This window comes from Pristiophorus japonicus, chromosome 6, assembly GCF_044704955.1.
Source record: "Pristiophorus japonicus isolate sPriJap1 chromosome 6, sPriJap1.hap1, whole genome shotgun sequence".
NCBI classification, from domain to species: domain Eukaryota; kingdom Metazoa; phylum Chordata; class Chondrichthyes; family Pristiophoridae; genus Pristiophorus; species Pristiophorus japonicus.
The window spans coordinates 81051957-81070503 of NC_091982.1; the positions used below are offsets into that span (position 1 = coordinate 81051957).

The following is an 18547-nucleotide window of genomic DNA, read 5'->3' on the forward strand; positions in this document are numbered from 1 at the left end:
TCACTTGCCGCTAATTCACCACTTTTAGACTAAACACTGCCCATTTCTTGGCTGTAAAAAATTTCTAGCTCTGCATGTCTCACTGAGGATTCTTCAATCTGGTTGGTTGAAGAAACACACTGTCGTTTGACCTGCTCACACGCACCACAGATCCCCTGTTGAGGGCGCGCGCTAGAAAGGATTTCTAGGAACCGTAAATTGCCACAAAAAATTCACGAAAGGTCTGTGGGCAGCTGCAAGTTTAATGAATAGCACGCGCCATTCCTTTGCCACTGACCACAGGATCCGGGCAATTAATCTCTGGGGTGCTAAACCAATACCATAACCACTACACTAGCTTACCAGTATAAACAAGAGCTGCTGCTCAGCTCGTAATGAAATGTTCATGGGTCAGCTGTATGCTAAATAATTGGATTATTACTAAACATCATTTTACAGTCACAATGTTAAATCTGTTTCTCTCCCCTTGGATACTGCCTGACCTACTGAGTATTTCCAGAATTTTCTGTTTTTATTTCAGATTTCCAGCATCAACAGTATTTTGTTTTTAACGTTTTACAGTCTGCTGAATAAGAATGAACTGAATGTAACAGGAACAAATCAGGTAATCTGCACAGAAACCAGTTACAGGCAAATAGCCAGTTCCAGTGCTTATAGATGCCAATCTGCCAGTTTAAGTCCAAGAATCACCCTTCAACAATGTGACTGAGATTGGAAACTCAAAAAAAATAGTAAAATCCCCGAAAAGATGGTTCTTTGCTAGTGATTTTGTAAAGAGGTACTGATGACAAGACAGACCCTGGTTGCATGCCTAATGTTAGCTAGAGATGTATTCACTCTCCCTTTTGCATCACAGAAAGAGTTCAGTTGGAGTTCTAAGACTATGTGTTGTGTAAGCAGTGGTGCATTAGCCATTTCCTGGTGGCTTCAGTCAAGTCCTGGATATTTCTTGTTAATTGCAAATATATTTTGAGCGGACGCCAAATGCTGACCCAATGTTCCTTAAGAGTTCCTGTCATAAGGTGGCTTTCCTGGGGATGTTTTGCTTTCTTCAAATAATCAGTGTAATTTTCCGTTATCCATTCTAAAGTCAATCAGCTGTGGTGGTTGTGCTTTGCAAACGTCTAGGAAACTGTGGTATAGACGAGACCATTTTGCAAGCATTAATTGCCAAACACAGAATGAGAGCACTGGTTTTCTGTGTGTTTTTGGTCCTTCTCCTTATCAAAGTCTGCTCAACAACATTAAGGAAGCATTACATTGCAGCAGTGGAGTTTAACTGGGATTACAGGAGCAGCAATCTCCTACCAGGGCTGAGAGCTGAAAACATGAGGTACGAGATTAAGTTTGTTCTCAGGTAATATCATCAGTATAAAGTACCTGGCACAATGCTCCCCAATATCACAGACCTCCTGATTTCAGTGATGGTTGTGTTTTTTGTATTTTTCGCATTCTTCCCTTGGAGAACAGTGTGAAGTAGTGGATGGATTTGCCGACTGAACAACAGTCTGACGGGCTGCGACATGAACGCCCTGCTGTATCCGTCCAAGACACGCTTGACGTGTCAGCAGTGCAAAGGAGTAGTATTCCATTTTCCTTTTGACAAACATAGCAGTTAAGAATTTGATTAGGCTTTTGCAACTGTATTTATATTAATTATTGTTTGTCGAAAAAACAGTTTTATAGTGCTGTGGCACAGAACAATGTGTGAGGTACAGGTCTGCACTCATAACCTGAGCTCTTGTTTCAGTCATGCCACTCTGGTGAGGCACAGAATAGGAGAGGGAACATCTGTCTGTCACACACTATTCTTGCAGCTTGGTTTAGAGCAGTGTTTCTGAAGTCACTAGCTAATCAAAGATGATGAAGAATGCAGGATAACCCAACAAAATGAGTAAATAAATAAACTTGTTTACATTTTTTTTTGTGCAGCCCACGATATACTTCCAGAACTTTTCCTCAGTACAGGAAGGCAGTTTTTATGGAATTCACAGATTCTTCATTTCTCACACCAGAACCAAAGCCCAAGTGGATGGGTAAGAAAGATGTTTTCACATGTACTGAGCATCAGCATGACATTACTCAATTAGCTCTGTCACTGTTCCTCTTTTAGTATTGGTCCAGGCATTCGTGGGTTTGTTGAATTCAACAGTAGTATTAGGTTAGTTTCCTTCCCTGCTGGAGAGGCATTGCTCTTTGACCAGCACTGGAGAGGGAAACTTTATTCTGATTTCTTGGTGGTGGGATCCCAGATTCATTCCTATCCATGCTTGGGTCTGGACAGATTGCATCCACACATTTTAAAATAATCTAGGAATGAGATAGCAGAGGCACTATTACACATAGTTAATAATTTGTGAGAAAAAGGTACAGTGCCAGAGGACTAGCAGATAGCTAACATAATATCTATATTTAAGAAGGGAGGTAGAACCTGTCCAGGGAACTATGGACCAGTCAGCTTAACATTGGTAGGAGGAAATCCCAACTAAAGGAGAAAATAGTAAAACATCTATATAATAATCAATAGTTAACATTGATTTCAAAAGGGAAAGACTTGCTTAACCAACCTCATTGAATTTCTTGAAGAGAGTTGTCAAGGGCAATGAAGTACCTGTAGATGTAGTATATCTAGATTGCCAAAAGGCCTTCGATAAGGTACAAAAATATCTCATGAATAAGGTCAGTGCATGCAGCATCAGGGGACAAGTAGTAGAATGGATAGCTAGCTGGTTACAAGACAGAAAGCAGAGAGTAGGGGTAAAAGATAGTTATTTGAAATGGGGGAAGGTGGGAAGTGGGGTTCTGCAAGGATCAGTGCTGGGACCACTGTTGTTCACAATTTATATTAACGATTTAGACTTTGAAATCAGAAACACAATTTTGAAATTTGCAGACGATACCAATTGGGCGGTGGAGGGGAACAGTCAATACTGAGGAGGACTGCAACAAATTACAAGAATGAGCAAATTAATTTCAACATATATAAGTGTGAGGTATTACATTTTGGTAAGAAAAATAAGGAGGTCACATATTACTTGGAAAATAAGCATCCAAATGGGATAGAAGAACAAAGGGATCTGGGAATATAAATACACAAATCACTAAAAGTTACAACGCAGATCAATCAAGCCATAACAAAAGTAAACCAAGCACTATAGTTTATTTCTAGAGGGATAGAAATGAAAAATAGAGAAGTTTTATTGGATTTGTCTCGAACCTTGGTTAGGCCACACTTGGAGTACAGTTCTGGTTGACATATACAAAAAAGGATACAGAGGCAGTGAAGAGGATGCAACAACAACAACTTATATTTATATAGCATCTTTAACATAGTGAAACGTCCCGAGGTGCTTCACAGGAGTATTAAGCGACAAAAAGTTGACACCGAGCCTCATAAGTAGGAATTAGCGCAGGTGACCAAAAGCTTGGTCAAAGAGGTATATTTTAAGCAACATCTTGAAGGAGGAAAGAGAGGTAGAGCGGCGGAGAGCTTTAGGCAGGGAGTTCCAGGGCTTGAGACATAGGCAACAGAAGGAATGGCCACCAATGGTTGAACGATTATAATCAAGGATGCTGATCAGGATGATCAGGAGGGCAGAATTAAAGGAGCGCAGATATCTGGGGTGTGGGGGGGGTTTGTGAGGCTGGAGGAGATTACAGAGTTAGGGAGGTGCGAGGCCATGAACGGATTTGAAAATAAGGTTGAGAATTTTGAAATTGAGGCAATGCTTAACCAGAAGCCAATGTAGGTCAGCGAGCACAGGGGTGATGGGTTAGCGGGACTTAGTGCGAGTTAGGACACGGGCAGCCGAGTTTTGGATCACCTCTAGCTTACGGAGGGTAGAATGTGGGAGGCCAGCCCCTGCAATAGTCAAGTCTAGAGGTAACAAAGGCATGGATGAGGACTTCAGCAGCGAATAAGCTGAGGTAAGGGCATAGACGTTCGATGTTATGGAGGTGGATAAAAGTTATCTTATTTATCCTGCGTATATGTGGTCGAAAGCTCATTTCAGGGTCAAATATGACATCAAGGTTGCGAACAGGCTGGTTCAGCATCAGATAAAAGCTAAGGGGAGTAATGGAGTCAGTGGCTAGGGAACGGAGTTTGTGGCGGGGACCAAAAACAATGACATGCGGTCTTCCCAATATTCAATTGGCTCATCCAGAACTGGATGTCGGACAAGCAGTATGACAATTTGGAGACCGTTGAAGGGATCAAGAGAAGTGGTAGTGAGGTAGAGCTGGGTGTCATCAGCGTACATGTGGAAACTGACGCTGTGTTTCGGATGATGTCGCCAGGGGGCAACATGTAGATGGGAACTAGAAGGGGGCCAAGGATAGATACTTGGGGGACATGAGAAGTAACAGTGCGGGGGTGGGAAGAGAAGCCAATGCAGGTGACTATCTGGCTATGATTAGATAGATAAGAATAGAACCAGGCAAGTGCAGTCCCACCCAGCTGGACAATGGTGGAGAAGCATTAGAGAAGGATAGAGTGCTCAACCGTGTCAAAGGTTGCAGACAGGTCAAGAAGGACGAGGAGGGATAGCTTGCCTTTGTCACAGTCACAAAGGGTGTCATTTGTGACTTTGATGAGAGCCGTTTCGGTACTGTGGCAGGCACGGAAATCGGATTGGAGGGATTCAAACATAGAATTGCGGGAAAGACGGATTCAGGAGGAGACAACACATTCAAGGATTTTGGCAAGGAAAGGGAGGTTGGAGATGGGGTGATAGTTTGCAAGGATGGAGAGATGGAGGGTTGGTAGTTTGAAGAGAGGGGTGATGACGGCAGATTTGAGGGAGAGGGGGAAAGTATCTGAGGAGAGCGAACCATTAACAATGTCAGCAAAATGGGAGCCAGAAAATGAAGTTGGGTGGTCAGCATTTTGGTGGGAATAGGGTCAAGGGAGCAGGAAGTTGAGTCTCATGGACAGGATGAGCTCGGAAAGGTCATGAGGGGAGATCAGAGAAAAACTAGAGAAAAATGCAAGGTCAGGGCTAGGGCAGGGGGGATTCTTACAGGAAATTTGACCCAGTGGGCTAGGGGAAGGAAGGGACGAGGCAGAGGCGCTGAACGGATGGTCTCAATCTTATTATCACTTCACACTTATTGTTGGAGGTGAGGGTGGAGCCTGGGGAAAGGGGTTTAAAAAGGCAGTTAGTAGTGGAGAATAGAAGCTGGGGTTTATCTTTACATCCCAGAATGATTCTGGAATAGTGAGCGATTTTGGCAGATGAGAGCAGGAAGCGATAATGCTTTATGTGGTCCAGCCAGACCTGGTGGTGAATGGCTAAAACAGTTGTTCGCTATATCCGTTAAAGTCTGTGTCCCTTGGACTTAAGGGAGCGAAGATCAGGGCTGTGCCAGGGGGAAATGGCCAGGGTGAGAGAAAGTAATTGTTTTAACCTCGGGCATCAAAAGTGGTGGTGAGCGTGTGATTGAGCAAATCAGTAGCTGCAGAAATGTCATGGTGAAACGGAGGGCCAAAGGCTGGACAGTTGGGAGTTGGGAAATTAGGGATAGTGTTAAATCCAAGGAAGAGGCATATAAATTGGCCAGAAAAAGCAGCAAACCTGAGGACTGGGAGAAATTTACAATTCAGCAGAGGAGGACAAAGGGTTTAATTAGGAGGGGGAAAATAGAGTATGAGAGGAAGCTTGCTGGGAACATAAAAACTGACTGCAAAAGCTTCTAAAGATATGTGAAAAGAAAAAGATTGGTGAAGACAAACGTAGGTCTCTTGCAGTCAGCATCAGATGAATTTATAATGAGGAACAAAGAAATGGCAGGACAATTGAACAAATACTTTGGTTCTGTCTTCACGAAGGAAGACACAAATAACCTTCCGGAAATACTAGGGGACCGAGGGTCAAGCGAGAAGGAGGAACTGAAGGAAATCCTTATTAGTCAGGAAATTGTGTTAGGGAAATTGATGCAATTGAAGGCTGATAAATCCCCAGGGCCTGATAGTCTGCATCCCAGAGTACTTAAGGAAGTGGCCCTAGAACTAGTGGATGCATTGGTGATCATTTTCCAGCAGTCTATCGACTCTGGATCAGTTCCTATGGACTGGAGGGTAGCTAATGTAACACCACTTTTTAAAAAAAGGAGGGAGAGAGAAAATGGGGAATTATAGACCGGTTAGCCTGACATCAGTAGTGGGGAAAATGTTGGAATCAATTATTAAAGATGAAATAGCAGTGCATTTGGAAAGCAGTGACAGGATCGGTCCAAGTCAGCATGGATTTATGAAAGGGAAATCATGCTTGACAAATCTTCTAGAATTTTTTGAGGATGTAACTGGCAGAGTGGACAAGGGAGAACCAGAGGGTGTGGTGTATTTGGACTTTCAAAAGGCTTTTATAAAGGTCCCACAAAAGAGATTGGTGTGCAAAATTAAAGCACTTGGTATTGGGGATAATGTATTGACGTGGATAGAGAACTGGTTGACAGACAGGAAGCAGAGAGTCAGGATAAACAGGTTCTTTTCAGAATGGCAGGCAGTGACTAATGGGGTGCCGCAGGGCTCAGTGCTGGGACCCCAGCTATTTACAATATACATCAATGATTTGGATGAAGGAATTGAGTGTAATATCTCCAAGTTTGCAGATGACATTAAGTTGTGAGCTGTGAGGAGGATGCTAAGAGGCTGCAGGATGACTTAGACAGGTTAGGTGAGTGGGCAAATGCATGGCAGATGCAGTATAATGTGGATAAATGTGAGGTTGTCCACTTTGGGGGCAAAAACAGGAAGGCAGAATATTATCTGAATGGCGGCAGATTAGGAAAAGGGGAAGTGCAACGAGACCTGGGTGTCATGGTACATCAGTCATTGAATGTTGGCATGCAGGTACAGCAGGCGGTGAAGAAGGCAAATGGCATGTTGGCCTTCATAGCTAGGGGTTTTGAGTATAGGAGCAGGGAGGTCTTACTGCAGTTGTATAGGGCCTTGGTGAGGCCTCACCTGGAATATTGTGTTCAGTTTTGGTCTCCTAATCCGAGGAAGGATGTTCTTGCTATTGAGGGAGTGCAGCGAAGGTTCACCAGACTGATTCCCGGGATGGCAGAACTGACATATGAGGAGAGACTGGATCGACTGGGCCTGCATTCACTGGAGTTTAGAAGAATGAAAGGGGATCTCATAGAAACATATAAAATTCTGACGGGACTGGACAGGTTAGATGCAGGAAGAATGTTCCCGATGTTGGGGAAGTCCAGAACTAGGGGTCACAGTCTAAGGATAAGGGGTAAGCCACTTAGGACCGAGATGAGAAGAAACTTCTTCACTCAGAGAGTTGTTAACCCGTGGAACTCTCGACCGCAGAGAGTTGTTGATGCCAGTTCATTAGATATATTCAAGTGGGAGTTAGATATGGCCCTTATGGCTAAAGGGATCAAGGGGTATAGAGAGAAAGCAGGAAAGGGGTATTGAGATGAATGATCAGCCATGATTTTATTGAATGGTGGTGTAGGCTCGAAGGGCCGAACGATGTACTCCTGCACCTATTTTCTATGTTTCTATGTTTCTATAAGTGCAGTTGCAAGAGAGTAGGGGGAGAGTTTTTTTCCAGGGCGGACACAGAAGGAGATATGCTTGGGGGTGGGGTGGAAGGGGGATGTGGGTGGAGAGTGATACTAGGAAGTAGTCAGAGATAGCCTTATCTTCGATTAACACGGTGGGATTAGCGAGGCCATGAGAAATAGCAAGATCAAGGGGCTGGTCGTGAAAATGGGTTGAGGAGTTTACATGGAGGGAGAGATTAAGAGAGGACAGGAGGCTAGTGAACTCAGAGAAGAGAGAGCATGATGAATTGAGATGGTGGTTGAAAGCACCGAGGATGTGCAGAGGGAGGAAGAACTGCAAGGTTATTGCTATCAGGAAATGATGAACTGGCTGGGTCTCTTTTCTCTTGAAAAGGTAAGGTTGAGTGGTGACCTAAGGTTTGATAGAGTAGACACAGGGAAAGTGTTTTCACTTGTGAGGAATAGCAAAACTAGATGACATCATATAAGATAGTCACCAATGGCCCGAAATTGATACACTCACCGCCGACTGCCACCGACTGCCACCGACTGCCACCCACTGCCACCCACTGCCTCCAACTGCCACCCACTGCCGCCGACATTCCTCCTCGGGTTCCGCCCAGTGCCAGTTTCGATCTGGTCTGGAGCGGGCGGGAAGGGAGAGCTGCCGGGAATGCCTGCTGACGTCAACGGATGGCTCAGTGGCGTAAGTGACGACTCCCGCCCGCCGAGATGCCAGATTGGTGCGGGCGGGAGTTGGCGTCAGAACAGGGGTGGTCCAATGCGAGGAGGCTGGTCTGTCCCCAACAGTAGGTATGAAGATCTGAAAAAAAGGTGAGTAAACATTTTTTTATTTTTTTATTTACAGGGACTTACCTGTATGGGGTCCCCTGAAGGTCTTCCGATTATTTTTTTTTTTATATGCTTTTTCTTTGCAGGTCTTCGACCCTCCATGGGCCCGACTCCATCTTCGGTTGCACTTGGGCGGCCAGCGCCTTTGCCGCCGAGATTGGCGGCGTAAATCCCTCATTTGTCGCCCACCGCCCTTTGATGAAAACCCCGCCCAAAGTACTGTCAGGTACCTCGACGGCCATCGGCGGTCCTTTGGGCGGCACTTGGGCGGGCGGGGGCCTTCACCAAATTCGGGCCCCAAGAAATCAAATAGGGAATTCAGAAGAAGCTTCTTTACCCAGAGAGTGGTGAGAATGTGGAACTCACTACCACAGGGAGTGGTTGGGGCATGCAGTATCGATGCATTTAATGGAAAGCTAGATAAGCACATGAGGGAGAAGGGAATAGAGGGCTATGCAGATAGAGTCAGATGAGGAAGAATAGGAGGATGCTTGAATGGAGCATAAATGCCGGCATGCACTGGTTGGGCAGAATGGCCTGTTTCTGTGCTGAATATTCTATGTAATTGTATCGATGTAATTATTTGCAGCTCTGTATTAGCATAGTTAATTTTAAATGTATATAACAATTATTTTAATACATTTCTTACTGTCTTTTAGCATCCCTCCCTATGCACCCTTTCCTAAGTAGAAGTTTAGCCATATATCTTTCTTTCATTGCAACTCATTGCTGTTGATTAAGATCCACAAGACTAGTCCAATGTGACCAACAAATTTTATTTTCTCTCCCTCCCTTCCTTCCTGTATGAATTGCTGAGACTAGTTTCCCCTTTGCTTCACAGTATGGTTAAGATCCAAAGGTTCCATGCGAGAAATTGCGAATTTCACCTCATGTATTACCACCACTACGCCCCCCCCCCCACACACATACCCCCCTCCCCCCTCCCACACACCCCCACACACATACCCCCCTCCCCTCCCACACACCCCCACACACCCCCCCACACATACCCCACTCCCCACTCCTCCCCCCCACACACCCCCCCACACATCCCCCCTCCCCCTCCTTCCCCCAACACCCCCCCACACACATACCCCCTCCCCCCTCCTCCTCCCCCACACATCCCCACACACATACCCCCTCTCCCCTCCTCCCCCAACACCCCCCCACACACATACCCCCTCCCCCCTTCTCCTCTCCCACACATCCCCACACACATACCCCCTCCCCCCTCCTCCCCAACACCCCCCCACACACATACCCCCTCCCCCCTCGTCCCCCCAACACCCCCCCCAAACACATACCCCTTTCTCCCTCCTCCTCCCCCCCACACACATACCCCCTCGCCCCTCCTCCTCCCCCCCCCACACATCCCCACACACATACCCCCTTCTCCCTCCTCTCCCCCCCCAGACACATACCCCATGCCCCCTCCTCCCACCCCCCCCCGACATCCCCCCACACACATACCCCCTCCCCCCTCCTCCCCCCCAACACACCCCCCACACACATACCCCCTTCTCCCTCCTCCTCCCCCCCACACACATACCCCCTCACCCCTCTTCCTCCTCCCACACATCCCCACACACATACCCCCGCCCACCTCCTCCCCCAAACACCCCCTCACACACATACCCCCTCACCCTCCTCCCTCCCACACACCCCCACACACGTACACCCCTCCCCCATCTCACCCCACACACCACCACACACATACCCCCCTCCCCCCTCCCACACACCCCCACACACATACCCCTCCCCCCTCCTTCTACCACCCCCCTCCCCCCACACACACATACCCGCTCCCCCCTCCTCCCCCCAACATCGGGAACATTCTTCCTGCATCTAACCTGTCCAGTCCCGTCAGAATCTTATACGTTTCTTTGAGATCCCCTCTCATCCTTCTAAACTCCAGTGAATAAAGGCCCAGTTGATCCAGTCTCTACCCATATGACAGTCCAGCCATCCCTGGAATCAGTCTGGTGAACCTTCGCTGCACTCCCTCAATAGCAAGAACGTCCTTCCTCAGATTAGGAGACCAAAATTGAACACAATATTCCAGGTGAGGCCACACTAAGGCAGACCTCCCTGCTCCTATATTCAAATCCACTAGCTATGAAGGCCAACATGCCATTTGCCTTCTTCACCACCTGCTGTACCTGCATGGCCACTTTCAGTGACTGATGAACCATGACACCCAGGTCTCGTTGCATCTCCCCTTTTCCTAATCTGCCGCCATTCAGATAATATTCTGCCTTCGTGTTTTTGCCCCCAAAATGGATAACCTCACATTTATCCACATTATACTGCATCTGCCATGCATTTGCCCACTCACCTAACCTGTCCAAGTCACCCTGCAGCCTCTTAGCGTCCTCCCCACAGCTCACACCACCACCCAGTTTAGTGTCATCCACAAACTTGGAGATATTACACCCAATTCCTTCATCTAAATCGTTAATGTATATTGTAAAAGATCTGGGGTCCCAGCACTGAGCCCTGCGGCACTCCACTAGTCACTGCCTGCCATTCTGAAAAGGACCCGTTTATCCCAACTCTCTGCTTCCTGGCTACCAACCAGTTCTCTATCCACGTCAGTACATTACCCCCAATACCATGTGCTTTGATTTTGCACACCAATCTCTTGTACGGGACCTTGTCAAAAGCCTTTTGAAAGTCCAAATACACCACATCCACTGGTTTTCCCTTGTCCACTCTGCTAGTTACATCCTCAAAAAATGCCAGAAGATTCGTCAAGCATGATTTCCCTTTCATAAATCCATGCTGACTTGGACCGATCCTGTCACTGCTTTCCAAATGCGCTGCTATTTAATCCTTAATGATTGATTCCAACATTTTCCTCCACTACTGACATCAGGCTAACCAGTCTATAATTACCTGTTTTCTCTCTCCCTCCTTTTTTAAAAAGTGGTGTTACATTAGCTACCCTCCAGTCCATAGGAACTGATCCAGAGTTGATAGACTGTTGGAAAATGATCACCAATGCATCCACTAGTTCTAGGGCCACTTCCTTAAGTACTCTGGGATACACACTATCAGGCCCCGGGGATTTATCGGCCTTCAATCCCATCAATTTCCCGAACACAATTTCCCGCCAAATAATGATATCCTTCAGTTCCCCCTTCTCACTAGACCCACTGTCCCCTAGTACATTCGGAAGGTTATTTGTGTCTTCCTTCGTGAAGACAGAACCAAAGTATTTGTTCAGTTGGTCTGCCATTTCTTTGTTCCCCATTATAGATTCACCTGAATCTGACTGCAAGGGACCTATGTTTGTCTTCACTAATCTTTTGCTCTTCACATATTTATCGAAGCTTTTGCAGTCAGTTTTTATGTTCCGGCAAGCTTCCTCTCATACTCTATTTCCCCCCTCTTAATTAAACCCTTAGTCCTCCTCTGTTGAATTCTAAATTTCTCCCAGTCCTCAGGTTTGTTGCTTTTTCTGGCCAATTTATATGCCTCTTCCTTGGCTTTAACACTATCCTTAATTTCTCTTGTTAGCCATGGTTGAGCCACCTTTCCCGTTTTATTTTTACTCCAGACAGGGATGTACAATTGCTGAAGTTCATCCATGTGATCTTTAAATGTTTGCCATTGCTTATCCCCCGTCAACCCTTTAAGTATCCTTTGCCAGTCTATTCTAGCCAATTCACGCTTCATACCGTCGAAGTTACCTTTCCTTAAGTTCAGGACCCTAGTTTCCAAATTAACTGTGTCACTCTCCATCTTAATAAAGAATTCTACCATATTATGGTCACTCTTCCCCAAGGGGCCTTGCACAACAAGATTGTTAATTAGTCCCTTCTCATTACACATCACCCAGTCGAGGATGGCCAGCTCTCCAGTTGGTTCCTCGACATATTGGTCTAGAAAACCATCCCTAATACACACCAGGAAATCCTCCTCCACCGCATTGCTACCAGTTTGGTTAGCCCAATCAACATGTAGATTAAAGTCGCCCCTGATAACTGCTGTACCTTTATTGCACACATCCCTTATTTCTTGTTTGATGCTGTCCGCAACCTCACTACTACTGTTTGGTGGTCTGTACACAACTCCCACTAACGTTTTCTGCCCTTTGGAATTCCGCAGCTCCACCCATACCGATTCCACATCATCCAGGCTAATGTCCCTCCTTACTATTGCATTAATTTCCTCTTTAACCAGCAACGCCACCCCGCCTCCTTTTCCTCTCTGCCTATCCTTCGTAAATGCTGAATACCCCTGGATGTTGAGTTCCCAGCCTTGGTCACCCTGGAGCCATGTCTCCGTGATGCCAGTTACATCATATCCGTTAACTGCTGTCTGCGCAGTTAATTCGTCCACCTTATTCCGAATACTCCTCGCACTGAGGCACAGAGCCTTCAGGCTTGTCTTTTTAACACACTTTGCCCGTTTAGAATTTTTCTGTAATGTGGCCCTTTTTGTTTTTTACCTTGGGTTTCTCTGCCCTCCACTTTTACTATTCTCCTTTCTATCTTTAGCTTCTGCCTCCATTTTATTTCCCTCTGTCTCCCTGCATAGGTTCCCATCCCCCTGCCATGTTAGTTTAACTCCTTCCCAACAGCACTAGCAAACACTCTCCCTCGGATGTTGGTTCCAGTCCTGCCCAGGTGCAGACCGTCCGGTTTGTACTGGTCCCACCTCCCCCAGAACCGGTTCCAATGTCCCAGGAATTTGAATCCCTCCCTCTTGCACCACTCCTCAAGCCACATATTCATCTGAGCTATCCTGCGATTCCTACTTTGACTAGCACGTGGCACTGGTAGCAATCCTGAGATTACTACCTTTGAGGTCCTACTTTTTAATTTAGCTCCTAGCTCCCTAAACCCCCCCTCTCCCCTCCTCCTAACCCCCCCCCCCCCCTCCGCACACACATACCCCACTCCCCCACCCCCAGGAGAAACACATTGAAATTGAAGCATCAATGAGGGGTACCAGCAAAATTCATGATGTTGTTTAGGATGTAAACGTAATGGTCCTCAAGTTGGAGGATGTCAATGCTGGGATGTGGAATGCTTTTCTTCTTCCACACGTAGTTTCAGCAACAATTACTCATAATTAGATGCAGAGTAACGCTCAAGTCTACAGTGCCCCTCAAGCACTCCCATGTTAGTTATAGCACAGACTAGATGCAGATTAAAGCTAACAGCAGGTCTGTTTGGATATGGGACATGCATACATTGCTTTAGTTTGGGATATGGGAGTTGCACAGGACAATAGTGCTCAATAATGTATCATTAGACCTAACCCAATGAATTAACTGGAATCATTCTAAAATCAACCCAGTCGAATAAAAAATGCAGTTATTGAAGAAAGTCTCTTCTTTTAAGATTGTTATTTCTGATTTAGAAAATAATAGTCTCAATAATTAAAGCTGGTCATATAAAAACACTCTATGGCATAAAGAAAAGTTAGATCCATTTTGGAATATTTCTGATTTTGCAGAATTTTATTTACAATTTTCTCCTTTTGATTAGAGGCAAGTTCCTCCTCTTCCTTTCCTCTAGTCACTCCAGGCTGCACACTGACTGAAGTTCAGTAACTTGCTCCCAAGTTTCACAAAGACAGCTCTGAAACTGTCTAGGTGCAGACAGCAGGACAAGAACGATTTTCCCTCTAGTGTTTCCTTCCCCTCTCCCTCATGGGGAAATGTCCCTGCTGACCTCACCACCTTCTTTCAGTGATATGACTCAGATCAGTAACTGAGCAACAGAAGGCAGATTTCCAAAGCAACATCACAGTGCAGTGGGCTAAGGTATTTTTGCCCTGGCACTGACCGGATTTTTCTGCCATTGATTGTTTGGATCCTCAATATAGTGTGAGAAGGTTTCTTTGACAGTGAGTGTAATGTATTTGCTTCATGGGTTCTTTGCTTAAGAATTCATAGCAACACATTGCTATTAAGAACTAGTTGGTTTATTAACAAAGGTTTAACAATCACGCTATACATTACAGTTCATCCACTCGGTACTCAACCGCATACCTCATCGTGGATGACCTGGACTCAATTGACTGGGGTTTTATTGAGTCTTGTGAATATTACGTGACTGGCTAAGCCACTCTCAATGTAACAGCTCTACAAACCTGTGTGCATACTCATAGGTGCATACATTACAGTGAGTTTGTTTTCAGTACTGTTCCAGAGTTTGCTATATACCCGAGTGTGAGTATTTAAATCTATGAAAAATCACTTCCATAGTGAACAAATGTGCGTGACTTACTGACCCATCACTCGCAGTCGGAAATCGCCACAGCTCATGGCCACAGTTAACCTTCTCTCCTCTCTCACACTTTCCATTCTGAGTAACTCACAACTCTTCATGGAAGCTACTGCCAAGCAAAACAGCTCAGATCTCATGCTTTCACAGTCAGTTCTCAGGCCGATCCATCAACTCAGAGCATTTCCTCACAGAGCAGCCAGAAGAAACAAATATAACAAACAAATATATTACTTAGTTTTTGCTGAAAAATATCCTGAAGGATCATATTGTGACTTGTGTTTTTTTAATATCAACTCAGCAATAGACTGCAACTATTTTGGTTGTACCTGTAAATCAATGTAAATCACTCGCAGTCGGAAATCGCCACAGCTCATGGCCACAGTTAACCTTCTCTCCTCTCTCACACTTTCCATTCTGAGTAACTCACAACTCTTCATGGAAGCTACTGCCAAGCAAAACAGCTCAGATCTCATGCTTTCACAGTCAGTTCTCAGTCAACTACAGTCAACTACCAATGTAAAGGGGCACTAAAACCGACAATTTAAACAAATTAACTTTTAACAATTATGGTTCAAATTAAAATTTGGTTGCCGGGGGTGATGATGCATTCCAGTCCCTCCGGTGCCCACCTGTCGCAGAAGGCCACGAGCATACCGGTGGACACCGTGTGCTCCATCTCCAGGGACATCCTGGCTTGGACGTAACCGTGGAAGAGATGCAGGCAGTCGCGCAATAGACTGCATATCCAAACCTTTTTTGAAAATTCCAAGTAATTCAATTTGATAAGAACAATACACTGAAATGTCAGACTCAAATATGGAGATTCCCAGGAATATAACTGGATAAACTAATTTTCCCTGAAAAGCTTCTGATCAACAGGTCTTTATTTTTGTTGTAACTGTTCCATCACAACTCTCACAAAAAATATAAATGTCTACACTATATGCAGAATCCTCCAAAGTTAATCGTGAAACTTAACCTAGAGCTACTGGTGCTGTACAGTACACTGATGTGACTGATGACCCATTAGTTAAGATCCTGGGCCATCACAGACACAATGGGCCCAAATGGCCTCCTTCCGTGCTGTAAATTTCTATGATTGATTCTATCCCTCTGAGATTTAGGAAGTCTTTCCTCTTTGACTTGGACTTGTACAATGACTCTCTTACTCTGGATTTATGGCCCAGCTTGGGAGGACAGCTCTGTGCTCTTCCTGTAAGAGATAAGCGATCTGTCAGGTAGTTACTGGTTATTTTCCAAAGGGTTCAGAATAGGTGACATTGAGAAAAATCTACAGGAATGTCTGGAAAATTCAACTGCGCAATGAGTGGTGAGCTGTAAAACAAAATCGTTCATCCCAAGTAATTGCATTGTATTTCACACCCCATTTCCGATCTTTCATTGCTTATTTTCTTGGTTTTCGACTACCCTGAACCTTTGTAATCTGTAACAGCTGCTTCCTTACAAGTCCTGCACAATATCAAGAGTATATTTTATTTGGGTTAATTTCTTTAATTAGAGCTCATAGGAAAATATTTGGTATAGTAAAGGTTTTAATTAGATGAAGGTACTGGGTGGTGCAACAGTCCTTTCTGCTTACTCTTTCGACCTAGTAACAGATATAACAAACATAGAAACATAGAAATTTAGAAATTTACACCGCAGAAGGAAGCCATTTCGGTCCATCGTGTCCGCGCCGACCGACAAAGAGCCACACAGCCCTCGGTCAGCAGCCCTGAAGGTTACATATAAACCTATGAACAATGTACAATGGCGGACAGGTAAAGAGCATCTGGCCCAACCAGTCCACCCCACACAACTGCGACACCCGTTGTATTGCAACATTTTACACTCCACCCCACCCGGAGTCATGCGATTTCCTGGGCGAGGCAAGAAACCAGATAAAAACCCAGGCCAATTGGGGAAAAAAATCTGGGAAAATTCCTCTCCGACCCATCCAGGCAATCGAAACTAGTCCAGGAGATCACTCTGGCCGTATTGGGTTCCATGATGTGCTTACCATCGAGTCTGCGCCAGCTAATAAGTTATCCAATCTAATCCCACTTACCAGTTCTATGTCCGTAACACTGCAGGTTACGGCACTTCAAGTGCACATCCAAGCACCTTTTAAATGTGGCGAGGGTTTCTGCCTCTACCACCTTTCCAGGCAGTGAGTTCCAGACCCCCACAACCCTCTGCGTGAAGAAGCTTCCCTTCAAATCTCATCTAAACCTTCCACCAACCACCTTAAACCTATGCCTCCTCATAACTGACCCCTCCACCAATGGAAATAGGCCCTTGCTATCCATTATATCCAGGTCCCTCAACATTTTATATGCCTCAATGAGGTCTCTCCTCAGCCTCCTCTGTTCAAAAGAGAACAAACCCAGCCTATCCAATCTGTCCTCATAGCTAAGATTCTCTATTCCAGGCAGCATCCTCATAAATCTCCTCTGCACCCTCTCCAGTGCAATCAGGTCCTTCCTATAATACGGTGACCAGATCTGCATTCAGTACTCCAGCTGTGGCCTAACCAGTGTATTATACAATTTATGCATAACCTCCCTGCTCTTGTATTCTATGCCTCGGCCAATAAAAGCAAGCATTCCGTATGCCTTCTTAACCACATCCACTTGGCCTGCTACTTTCAGGGATCTGTGGACAAGCACTCCAAGGTCCCTTTGTTCAACTGCACTTCTAAGTGGTCTACTGTTTAATGTGTATACCCTTTCCTTAGTAGCCCTCCCCAAGTGCATTACCTCACACTTCTCTGAATTAAATTCCATTTTCCACTGTTCTGCCCACCTGACCAGTAGATTGATATCCTCCTGCAGTCCATGACTTTTCTCTTCATTATTAACCACACAGCCAATTTTAGTATCATCTGCAAACTTTTTAATCTTACCCCCTATATTCAAATCTAGATCATTGATATATACCACAAAAAGCAAGGGACCCAGTACTGAGCCCTGTGGAACCACACTGGAAACATCCTTCCAGTCACAAAAACATCCATCAACCATTACCCTTTGCTTCTTACCTCTAAGCCAATTTTGGATCCAACTTGCCACTTTGCCCTGGATCCCATGGGCTTTTACTTTTGTGACCAGTCTGCCATGTGGGACCTTATCAAAAGCTTTGCTAAAGTCCATATACACTACATGCCAATATACAAACCAATTCAGGAGTTCTACTTTGCCTTCAGTAATCGAATAGAGCTTAATCAAATACCTCAATTAAAATATACTTTTTTACCATTCTACTGCACTGCAAGTAAGTGGCTCACAGATTATTATCTCTCCTAGGGATTCTTGGTCCCACAATTCGAGCAGAAGTCAATGACAAAGTAATAATCCACTTTAAGAACCTAGCCTCACGCCCTTACAGCATTCATCCATTTGGGATCTCCTACTGGAAGATGTCTGAAGGTGAGTCCAACCAAGTTATTTATATCTTATGCTTTCAGATAATTAAGCAGTGTAACTCTTCTAATAAAAGGCATCAGCCTCAAAGAGATCTATTGATAGTATATCCATAACATGAATACGTGTTATGAGTCTCTATTCACATACATATTTAAATGTGTGCATATGTGAAAATCAACAAGAGAAAGTGGGGCTTAAATTGGTTCTTTAGTTTTTACTGCTGCGGTGGTTGAGGTCGCCTCCTGAGTGAAATTCCGCTCTTTTTTTTCCACTCGGATCCGGAAGTCGTTCTATAATGGGGGCGGATATGTGGCGGTGACAATACTAGAGGGGCAGAATTTGGGGGGGGTGTGGAGTGGCCACCGCGATGACATCATCACAGCACTGCGTCAACATGGCTCCCCCTTCATTTAAAGGGGAGAGCCTGCGCGATCTTTAAACTCCTACCTACTGGGCCACCAGGGAGAGTGCCGAACTCGGGGGCATAATTATCAGGCCGAC

General features: G+C 45.2%; 1 protein-coding gene across 1 annotated transcript in view; it reads left to right on the forward strand.

Annotated features, from left to right (window-relative positions):
• Window positions 1–1094: 1094 nt before the first annotated feature.
• Window positions 1095–18547, forward strand: part of f8 (coagulation factor VIII, procoagulant component) — a 105157-nt gene continuing 87704 nt past the window's right edge. The window contains exons 1-3 of the mRNA XM_070882990.1: window positions 1095–1333; window positions 1933–2036; window positions 17927–18049. Coding sequence (XP_070739091.1) covers window positions 1182–1333; window positions 1933–2036; window positions 17927–18049 — 379 coding nt within the window. The 5' untranslated portion in view covers window positions 1095–1181. The remainder of the gene's footprint in view (window positions 1334–1932; window positions 2037–17926; window positions 18050–18547) is intronic.